This window comes from Schistosoma haematobium, chromosome 4, assembly GCF_000699445.3.
Source record: "Schistosoma haematobium chromosome 4, whole genome shotgun sequence".
Classification (NCBI taxonomy): domain Eukaryota; kingdom Metazoa; phylum Platyhelminthes; class Trematoda; order Strigeidida; family Schistosomatidae; genus Schistosoma; species Schistosoma haematobium.
Genome location: NC_067199.1, coordinates 21,216,466 through 21,228,508, shown reverse-complemented (window position 1 = coordinate 21,228,508; position 12,043 = coordinate 21,216,466). Strand labels below are relative to the sequence as shown.

Sequence of the window (12,043 nt, the reverse complement as noted above, 5' to 3'; positions counted from 1 at the left end):
TCTTTCTCCCAGTCCGTGTCGTCCCATGATGTCTTCATATCCAGTGTTGTCCGTTCCAACCTTGGCATTGAAATCTCCCATCAGAATGGTCAGGTCCTTTGTTGGGCACTTCTCGATGATTGACTGCAGCCTATTGTAGAATTGATCTTTAGCGTCTTCATTGTAATCGTTGGTAGGCGCATAGCATTGGATGATGTTCATTGAAATGCCCTCTTTCTTTGTTTTGACGGAGGCTTTGATGATCCTTGGTCCATGAGATTCCCATCCTATAAGTGCCTTTTGTGCTTGTTTGGACAGCATCAATGCAACTCCTTGTGTATGTGGAGCATTTTCTTCATCATGGCCGGAGTATAACAGCAGTTTTCCTGAAGCTAGTCGTTATTGTCCAACTTGCGTCCAATGTGTTTCACTGATCCCAAGCACCTCTAGGTTGTATCTTCTCATTTCTGCAGCAATTTGGAAGGCTCTCACGGTGTCCCACATTGTACGAACATTCCATGCACCTAAGTAAATGGTCGCTCTGGTTGTCAGAAGGGGCATCGGACTCGTAACTTCCGAAGGAATTCGGCTTTCATCATGAGGCGTCATAGTTCTTCTAAATGAAGACCTTCTGACTCCCGGGGCAGAGTTTAAAAGGTTTGAATAATTTTTTCTGGTTAATGATTTTTTAGCGAGTTAGTTTTCTACGGGATGAGGACGCTAACCCCATGCCCAACCCTCCTCCTTCATCCGGCCTTGGGACCGGCAGTAGCCCCCGGAGGGACTTCAGGCGGAGTTGAGTTAGCAATAAGTAACCGTTAATTACAATATCCTGTCATCAGGAATTGGAAATGTATTCCATCAAACTACGGAAGTGAATAAGACGGAGTAAAAATAAGTCCACCATTAATGAAACGTTATTATTCCTAAAAGAAACATATTTATTTAGGGTTCAAAGTTAATCTAAGTCAAGTAAATACATATCGCTCACTTTGAAGTCTTGAAAGACAACGGAAAGATGGGTACATCGGCAAGTCACTTAGTAGAAGGCATTACTACAACAACAATTTAAGCAAACACCGAATTTAATAGAATTAATCTTATACTGTTTTAACTATGGCTTCAGTGAAATATTGTAAGCATGGAAAACTTTTTTTTTTTTACATGGGACACTAGAACATCAACGTTTTATGTTAGCAGGATGAAATCAAAAGTGAAAACGAACAAATAATGCCTAGTTTTCATTGGTTCTGGTAGTTGATATAGCTGTGTGATAAAACTGACTTGTTGATGTGTCATTCACACTTAGGGATTGTTGGATGCTTCAACACTATTGGCTGTGAGGACCTGTCTGTATATCAATGTTTTAACTAATATGATATCGCAATTTAATTGGTTGGAATCTTTGCTTTTGTTTCGTTATATAACAAACGATTGTTTAACGTTTATAGGTTGAGGAATTATGACTGATGCTGGCGAGTCATCTCGTGTGATTTTGATCCCGATTGATGGCAGTGATCATTGTGATCGAGCATTTCGTTGGTACTTGGAAAATATGAAACGTGACACTGACTGCATAACATTTGTACACGTAATAGAGCCAGTTTATAACACTCCAGCCATTGGAATGACAATGGAATCTCCTCCAATACCTGACATGACACGAGTTATGGAAGAAAGCATTGAACAAGGTAAAAAGCTTGGTCAGAAGTATATGCACGAAGCTAAAAGTCACAAGCTCAATGCTAAGGCGTTTTTACATGTTGATACCAAACCTGGTAGCTCTCTGGTAAAAGCAATTTCAGACCATAAGGCAAACGTTATTCTGATGGGCAATCGTGGTCTTGGAGCTATTCGTCGTACATTCTTGGGGAGTGTTAGCGATTATGTACTTCACCACGCTCATATTCCCGTAGTTATCGTCCCACCTCAAGAGAGGCAGTAACTTTTTCTTCAATTATAATATCCATTCTCCACTTAAGAGTTAGAAACTATTACTTTGTGTAAGTTACTGTTAAATCATTTTGATACAAAATCTATCTTATTTAATCATCTAATATTTGTTTTTGTCCTGTTCTCAGAATATAATAATATTTATGTATTCCTAGTCTCTTGATATTTAAGGGATATTTCTTAGTGCGTAAAGTTACTTTCGGCAAAGTTTGCTTTACAGGTTAAGATGACTTGACCAGCATATGAGTGGTTTTTAATAGGGATTGATGTATGCTGTGACGTCGCAATTACAAGCATGACCTCTTAAGCTTGTTCTTCACTTTCTAGCGGACCTTTTCTAAACCAAAGTAGCTATATAGCTATCTTCTGTGGTTTTAACTAGTTATTACACTGAGGATTTCTACTGACGGGAGTTGTTCAAGAAATATCTTAAAATCTCGTAATAAGAATCATGCTAATCTCCTTGTTATCACCTTGTTATCGACAACAGCACTTAGATTCTCCAACAAATATGGTATTTTATTTGTCCATTATAATATTGATAGATTCATTTCCCTACTCTTAGGCTTCTACAGCTACAATTTATCTGTATGTTATTTACTCTCTTCTGTCATAGTCTACAACTACATCCGAACGTTCCTGTCACTTATTCACCAGGGATTGACTGAGCTAAGCATTTATCACATCGAAATGCAATTATGTAGTGACTGGTCTCTGAAATTATACTTAGTAATCGAAACGAGACTAAGTCGTCGATGGATGATATGTTGGGTGTTACGAATTATCTGTTGTTATGCAAGTATAGCGTAGTCTTCACATAAAGATAGGCAATCAGATTTGGTGGGTACGCTTGAGTTGTAAACCCTGATAAGCGGTAAGTATTTAGTGTATACATACACAGCCATACTTGTAAAACCCTGGATTATTTGGATTTTATTTTCACAAGTCTCAGACGTTGGAATACAAGACTGTGTTAGAAACTGTATATGTCAAGCCGATTGTCCTGTGATTGTAACGGTAGGACCGTTTCCGTTTCATATAGACTGGGACTAATAATGGTGGGGTCTAAATTACATTCAGCCCCTAAAATTCAGTATCACACATTTCAAGCAATCATTCTGAAAGTCGTTGACTTTCACATGCTAATCATGGTCTCGACTTCACTAAAAGTTAACGGGGGGAGGCTTAATGTCACTCGCTAAATGTAATAATGAACAGTGGATAAATGGAGAGCAGATGAAACTACAATCTCCAGAATTTCTATCTGGAAAAGCGTTACTTACCTGTTTCTTCTCAATAATCTCACCAACTAATTATTTAAGCCCAATTTGGTTGTTATACTCTAGATACTTGGCAGTACCTTCTCTGACGTATTAGTCAGTCAGTCAACTACAACGTAGGACCAGGCACATATATGCATCGGTCCAAGTTGCCATACCGCAATAGCACAGCAAGATGGACGCTGAATTCATAGACTTAGTTACTTCAATGGGGGTAATATATAGAAGAAAGATTGCATATAAGAGTATAGTACAGGAATGAAGAAAGATATGAAGTGATTTTAATCTCTTAGTTTAAGGGAAGACAGAGAGTGTATACACCGACGCCATTGTGACCGATTCTGAGCCATGTCACCAAGAGTCTTCAACCATTGGTTACGATAGTCACGCGGATACCAACCAAGTAGTCTGCATCTACTAATACGGCTCAGACTAGAAGTTAGTGACTTCAAGCACTGATGCCACGTTTTGGTTTGGCCGCCCCTAATTTTCTTCCAACCATCTCCAGCACCGGTTAACATTGCACGTCGTGGTAATCGGTGTTCGGGCATACGTAACACGTGGCCCAACCATCTCAGTCGATGAAGATTAACAACCTCATCGACTGATTTACCATCACTCCCTAATAATTTGCGTCTAATCTCGCTATTACTTACCCGGTGATCCCAGCAGATGCAAGCAATATTTCTAAGACGTCTGTGGTCAAAAACTGGTAGCTTACGAGTATCTCCAACTCTTAATGGCCATGTTTCGCTGCCGTAAATTAAAACAGAACGAACTGCCGTGCAGTATACTCGTCCTTTTATTGATAGACAGATACCTCGCCTTCGCCATATGTGACGTAAGTTGGCGAAAGCCAAATGAGCTTTTCGAATCCATGCTGAGATTTCTTCAGACACCAACCCATCAGGGCTGATCAGACTTCCAAGATAAGTGAAGTTGTCGACGCGTTCGACTACTTCACTCCTTATCCTTAGTTCAGGTGTTGACGCAGGCCAGTCCTGAAGCAACAACTTGCATTTAGAGGGAGAGAAGCGCATCCCGAACATTCTGGTATTGTTGCTTAGTGCTACCAAAAGACTCTGCATCCTATCAGCGTCTTCACCAAACAGGACTATGTCATCTGCGTATTCTAAGTCGATAAGTGGACCTCCTGGAAGGAGATCAATACCCGAGAATTCAGTCGACGAAAATGTTATTTCCATCAGTAGGTCTATAATGAGGTTAAACAGAAATGGAGAAAGTGGACAGCCTTGACGGACACTACTTGAGGTTGCAAAAGTAGATGACAGTTCGCCATAAGCTCTGACTCGACTGGCAGTGTTCGAGTAAAGAGCCTTTGCAAGGTTTATGTACTTCTGACAGACACTGCCACAGCATTTCGTGGTCTACGGAGTCAAATGCTGCTTTTAAGTCAAGAAAGATCACTATTGTCGGACGCCGATAATTATGCCCGTGTTCTAGAACCTGACGAATGATGAATATGTGGTCGATGCAGCCAAAATTAAGCCTGAAGCCAGCCTGATTTTCTCGTGTTTGCAGTTCACGAGTCTTAGTTAGGCGTCTGATAATTATTGAGTCTAGTATTTTAGATACCATATTAGTCAAACTAATCCCTCTATGGTTGTCACAGGATGATTTTGGCCCTCTCTTATATATTGGGACGATAAGTGATTGCGACCAGTCAAATGTGATTACGTCTAACTCCCAGATCTTAGCTAAAATATTAGTCAACCTAATCGCTAAAATTGGACCACCATCCTTAAAGACTTCTGGAGCCAAACCATCTGGACCAGCTGCCCTTCCTCGTTTCAGATTAACTATAGCCTTTTGAACTTCAGCTAGAGTTGGGGGACTTACTTCAATGTTCCATTCACACTGTCGGAGAATGGAGGGTAGTAGTAGAGTAGCTGAAGGCCAGCTGAACTGTTCTCTGAAATGTTCCGCCCATCGTTCTAAACGTCTGGACTGAGAGCAGATGAGTGTCGTCTTTTTCCGAAATAACCTGGCTTACACTTGACTTAGTAATCTCAGTTTCTTTTATTAGTCTGTAGAGCTGTCTTGTGTTCCCTTTAACCGATGCCTTTTGCATCTCTTTTGCTTTCGTTGGACACCACTGCTTACGGTCGTTCCTTAGACTTTTGCTTAATTTAGATCTGATTTGTTTACGCTCTTCACGTTCAGGACCTGATGGGATGAGTTTACGAGAATCCATCAGTGCAATAGATCTAAAACTAGGACTTTGCAAACAAACGATTTTCAGGATTTATATGGACCCAATGTTTATTTGTGCACCAGGATTCGGTCTCAAAAGTTATACCTAAGTTTCTTTCTGCTTGGTTTGAACTGTTTTGACGTTAAAATAGTGGGCGATAAAGTATTTCGTTTTACTTTCTTGTCCTTCGATGTCATCTGAAAAGTTTAGATGCTACTGTTTCAAGTGAACTTAATAGATACATGTTTTCAACCTTCTTTATAGAAGGCAGCTACATTCAAATAATTCCTAGTTTGTTGTGATTTTTTGTCACCGAATTTCCAAAGCTATTTATTCGTCTACTATTTTAGGTATATCTAGAAAATTAAAGTCGAAAGTTACTTTGTCCATAGTTGTGAGTTGTTCTGACAGAGGAAAAATGTAATAAATTGTCACCTAGTTGTATTCTGTGTATAAAAGCAAACTGTTAATCGCTATCGATAAAAGTGAATCAACCAATCATATGAGTTAAGGGCCCACTACTCTCATTTAATCCCAAACTGGCTATTACTCTGACCCATTTTATTGATTCATCTTGTATCTCTGCTACTGTTCGGTATGCGTGTGCTTACTGTTCTTTTTGTAATTGACTACTATTTTGCATTTTTATACTAATTGTATTGATTTACACTTTAGAAACAGATTACGATAATTGGTTATATACTAGTGATCTGTTCTGACTATAGTCCTGATTAGACTGTGTGCGACGGTATAGTTGCTTATTCAAGAAATTCATTTTTAGGCAATTACTTACTAAACCGAGGCTCCTAATTAACAGTATGTTGCAGTCCGTTATATCACTTTTATAATCAATTAAGCTGTGAACCAAAGTAATACAACCAAACGTCGAAATCCATTTTATATCCGTCTCTTCGGATTCCAAGATTATGAAAGCTAGAATTTTTTCATTTTATCCATTGTACCACCAAATATTGATAATTAGTGACAATGAACAGCTTTTGAATTATAATAATCTAGTTAGGATGAAAAAATTGTTGTCGACGGGATCGTTAGTACTTACAATTTGTAATTTCAATTGATGAAATAAAGACTTCTAATCTATCGTTGCATTCAAATGACCGGACCAATGGATAAGGGAATGACATGCACAGTTACAACCCAATAGACAAAGTTAATTAGCAGGAAATCTGAATGGCTGTTATACGAATGTTTTAAATATGCCGCAGTGCAAAGATACTACGTTGGTTGACAGTACATTAAATGTCAACAAAAAGGGGCTGTAATATTTGAACAATAATAAAGACTAATTATGACATATATGGATTGTTACTATAAATTTCTATTGTTTCTATGTCAATGCTGTTGAACAGAAGTGAAATTGATTTTAATTTATTGTCTTTTGGTGTTTCAATATAATTCTTCTGGAGCTACTTAGCACTGTTCATTGTTCCGTAAACACTCATTCGTTATGTAATATAATATTTCATTGTGGAACATACCGAGCGTTCCTTGTAAGTTTAGTATATACTATGTTTATTGTGGGGTAGAAGTAATGATTGTTCATTTTTACTCATCAGAAGAAAACTATTCAATATTTCACAACTTCATACAACTAAGCACAGTAATTATAAAACTAAATGAAATACGTCACTCGATCTATTCAATACTATATTTCATATAAAATAGCAGTTCAAAGTCCATTAAGTTATCTACAAAACGAAAGATATTTTTCACAAAGTTTAATCATACAAAAATCTATAATATTCTGTTTCCAATTGTTGTTTTTTTATAGAATGTATCGTCTTTCAATATGAGATTATCGATACTTTGAATTTAGTTAATTTATACATACTACCTGTGATATTTTATAAACGACAAATTATATTAAAACAAGATACGTTGCTTAGTTACTGTCGAGTATTTTGACAACGCTGTGTATAATGCACCAACAAGATTTACATTTTTACTGAAAATCATATGACATATTTAATTTCAGCCATAATGAAGAAAAACTTTTTTCAATGGTAGAAATACAATAAATATTATCGATTAATATAGTATCAGTTTTCCGGTGACTTTAAAGGGAATTCAATTACATGTGAAACGTTTCAAATGCATTATACAGATTGTTTGCTTGCACGTCTATGAATTCATGTTTCAGTTCAATATTTTTTTTCTTTTAAGCAGTGGGATTTTATTTACTAGTTGACGATTTGTGATCTTTTTGGCTATGTAATTGAAATGCTAATAAGAAACGTAGATTCGCCTGTTTATTTTGCTATAAATGAGCATTTATTCATTAGTCCTGACGGTACTGTGTATTTAAATGGTAGTGTGATTATTTCTTGTTTATCACGTAAGCCAGAGCTCGATTACCTCTGTAGCGAACGTTCCTTGCTTTGTTTTTGGAGTTCGGGAATAAAATCTTTGGTGTTTTGGTCACCTTAATCAATCATTTTGTCAAATTTCACTCTGCATTCAAAGACTGGTACTTTTCAGATGAATGGTCAATAATTCCTTTAGATTTTCATACGGCAATAAAATAGATTTCTTTGTGAACGTTGTATTTATCGGCAGATTAAACACGTCCTTGATGATGAATGCAAGGAAATGGGTAGAAGTTTTATCACCCTGGACACCTTTTCTTGCCATACCCTGAACTTTAAATCGGTCCATGTAGTCTTTGGACACTTCATCGATTACCCAGTAAATTACTCCATTTCTGTGCCAAATAGAATAAGTAATAGTATTGAAATGTAGTGTATTCAATAGAAATTCCCGGATCTGTTCAAAAGGCATTCTAGTAGTTACGAATGGACCGGTACGCGAAGAAATTAAAAAGGATGTTAACTTTTGTGAATATATGAATGGAATGTCTTCGGCTCTTTCTGAGCTTCCCAGAGCCTCTTCGAGTTCACCCGTGGGTCCTCCTCACATAACCGGTGTTTCGATTACGACTGTAACACAGCAAATTGAATTTACTTTTCATGCTTGAAGGAAACTATGGAAGATATTGTTTTAATCATGTATTGACGACAACTTAGGAAACCCTGAAATCAGGAAGGACTAATAATAGGCTTGGGCAGTTTAAGTATACCATTTGCCTACCCCCCAAGTGCTATTTCAAGTTTAAACTGTAGATGCGAGATCGTGAACGAGACACATGATTGAGGGAAGTCGATTATGTTTCTACTTAAGATCACTGCATAAATTTACTCGTCTGAGTTAGAAGATAAAATGTATATATAGCAAAATTTTGTACACCTAATTACTCAATTTGCTAATTACCGCCTCCCAGTCTTCTCACTCAGCTGGTTGAGCAAGCGTATATGAAGCTTGTGTACTTGAATGAAACGTCATGGATCATAACCACTGGATAGCTATTTCATCTTAGTTTTGAACTCGCGCATTCTAACAGAAAACTATAATATGTGGAGACAATGAAGTCTGAAATCGACATAATGACTCATCGGTAACGTTGGATGAGGATCGGGTTAAATCATAAACTGATTAAAGTAGAAAAGTGTAAACCATGGGATTTTGAATTTATAGCATGAATGTATGATAGTCTCCTCGTGATCTACAAATGGCAATTATATGTGGTTATTTGTAAACCCGAGCCACCGTATTAGTAGATGAAATCAACTAATAAATGAGCACTTAAATTTCCAATTTAGTTAGATAATAATTCTATTCATGAAATTAACCTTTTAAAATCATTGATAATGGACCAAAAGTACAAATACTTGAAATACATCATTTAAATTTTCTTTGCTCAGACGATGGAGTTGAAGCAATTTAGTTAATCTGGCCCTATGCAGTGATAATAAACCATTGAAAAATCCAACTTTCATTATTAATAGCATCCGTATAGCGTATTTACCACTTCAGCGTGCAACATGAAAATAAGCTTTAAGAAAGATTTTATAAGTAAAATAATAGTTTTAGAATATTTATTCATTTAGTGTAACAAAAAAAAATTTACGAAGAAAAAAAGTAGGATAGAATATCAAGGTTAATTTAATTGAATAAGTAGTCAAAAGATGAAAAGAATTTATTTAAATGGATTACTTCCTCGAACAAAGGGATTAAAGTTTTATCAATAACTCTTTTAAAAGATGAAGACAAAGTTATAACTAGTTATGCGTTATGGCTTCTATGGAACTCAGTAGGATAGAGTTATATTATTTACTGTTTACTCTCAATGAACTTACTATTATCTCTTGTGCATTGTATCCAGCATGGTTAATGAGATCTAGTTATAAATAATATTCTCACCTCTGAGCCAGATTTTCTAAAACTATTCTCAAAAATATTATTAGGTGTCTACCGTTTTATCTCTACAATACCCATAAATTCATTTTGCATTATAGGTGACGTGTCTGTTTACATTTCCTTTACTGAACATCATATTGTATTAATTGGAGATGTACTACTGGGCGTTACTTGTCAGCCTTCGATTGATTTCTGCCACCAATTCATCTCTTGTGGATCTCAGTGGGATGAAAACATATTCCTGATAATTTTTTATACTTTCGTCTTTTGTAGTACAAAAATTAGGTATCACACGGATGTGTAATTTTAATATAAACAACATTTTTTTTATCACTGCTGATAGTGATAGGTTGAATGTTGACCTGTTTTAATTGTTTTTCTCAACTAGACCTGAACTGTAGAATTACCCATAGTTTTTGATGTAACCGTATTCTTTCAGCGAATATATATTATTCTTAGAATTTGCTGAATCCTACTCAGTATGCAAACCTTACCACTAATACTCATCAAAGTTCCAACGCTATGTATCCATTTCGAGTATCAGGATATCCTAAAATTTAATCTAGAATAAGTGATAATCTTTAAGCTTTTGTTTGTAAAAAAGATGCACTAAAGTCTGGAAAGTAAATCATTGCCAGTTGCAAGAAGTGTATAGATTGAAAATGACCAAGCACAAAATTAGACTTTTGTAATGCGTTGCACAGTACCAGGTTTTCTCATTATCAAGATGTTTTAGCTAAATCTATATTGGATGGGTTAATAGAGTATTATACCTGTCATTTGAAAATAAGTGAGCACTAACAGTTCTGTATATATAGGTGTCATTACCAAGGTTTTATTTGATAATTTCGAATAAATTGAGCATTGGGTTGATTGTTATAAATAAAAATAATATATTTGTAATATCCCAATGAGTAGAAAATTGGATTTTCTGACGTTCCGTGACTTAGTGTAATCCAATTTTCTACTCATTGTGATATTACAAATATATTATTTTTAGTTCTGTATATAGCTATGTAATAAGTTGTATTTATTAACGCCTCCAGCTAAGTGAGTCCAATTTCTGTATAGATTAACAAAGGTTAAACATGATTATCTAGAGACTAAATATATTGAGTGGAACTATCTAGGTATAAACGTATTCTGGTTACATGTGAAAAAATTTCAATAATAAAAGTTACAATGAAAGTTTCATAAAGGATGTTCAAACTGATGAGAGCTTTCATAAAAAACCAACTATAGATAAGCAACTATTTGAAACCAGGGATTATTGTACATCTGTTTCGTTCTAGTAAAAGTCTTCTCAGTTTTGATCATCAACGACATCAATATGGATCCAACCTACCACTTTCAGGCTTCGCGGCAAACGCGTTACCTTCAGACTTCTACATATTTCAATGATGTGCCAGTGTAGATCTCATAAAAATTCTTACGAAAATATTTATTTTAAAATAACTTCCTCTAGCATTACAGTCATTCTACTATATTTCAACTATACTTCCTGGATAAAACGTTCAGTACAGAAACTTTTCTAACGGATGCGTTTGAATAAATTCTGCGAAACGCTAGAAATTTTGTACATGAATTCTATGAAAAGCAAAATCAATCTCTTGTAAATTTATAGCTTATAAATGTGATATATATGTACCCGAAAATAGATGTAGACATTAAGGAGAAAGCAAATAACGTAAAACTGTTTTTTTTTTTTAAATTTGAGTTTACATGTACACATGTACATTTAAGATATCAGAATTTATCATTTATTAAAATATTAACAATAGTAATCAGTAAATAAATTTTTTCAATTTGTAATGTCCACAGAAACCCCTTTTAATATTCATCAACATATGCTCACCAATGACTGACTTCAAGAGGTATATCCCGGAGTTCTAGTGAGAATCAGTGACAATTGGAGTTCGACTGGGTCTGTTGTGAGATAGTAACTCACCGAAGACAGTGGTGGATGTGTCGCTCAATTTCGTGGATTAGTCGAAGTTAGACATTAACATTAACACTGCTGGCTCAGTGGTCTAGAGTTTAAGCGCTCGCGCGCGAGACCAATAAGTCCTGGGTTCGAATCTCGCGAGGTGTGATCGTGGATGAGTAATGCTGAGGAGTTTCACAGTAGGACGAAACGGCCATCCAGTGCTTCCTGATTTTCCATGGTGGTCTAGCTTCAATCCACTCAAGATCTCAACTATTAAAATAATTTTATATGTGTATAAAAAACATTCATTGTACAATAGAACGTTTGAACTTGAAAGAAAACATACGTTCATATATGTGGTACAAAGCTTCTAAACATACTACACACTTGAAATGTTATCGTTTGGATTCCCAG

General features: G+C 35.9%; 1 protein-coding gene across 1 annotated transcript; it reads left to right on the top strand.

Annotated features, from left to right (window-relative positions):
• Positions 1-1,433: 1,433 nt before the first annotated feature.
• Positions 1,434-7,480, top strand: MS3_00010921 (uncharacterized protein). Its single transcript, XM_051219331.1, has 2 exons — positions 1,434-1,982; positions 7,220-7,480. Exon 1 carries the CDS (start codon positions 1,442-1,444, stop codon positions 1,922-1,924), a length of 483 nt encoding a protein of 160 aa, XP_051066493.1. The 5' UTR covers positions 1,434-1,441; the 3' UTR covers positions 1,925-1,982; positions 7,220-7,480.
• The last annotated feature ends 4,563 nt before the right edge of the window (positions 7,481-12,043 follow it).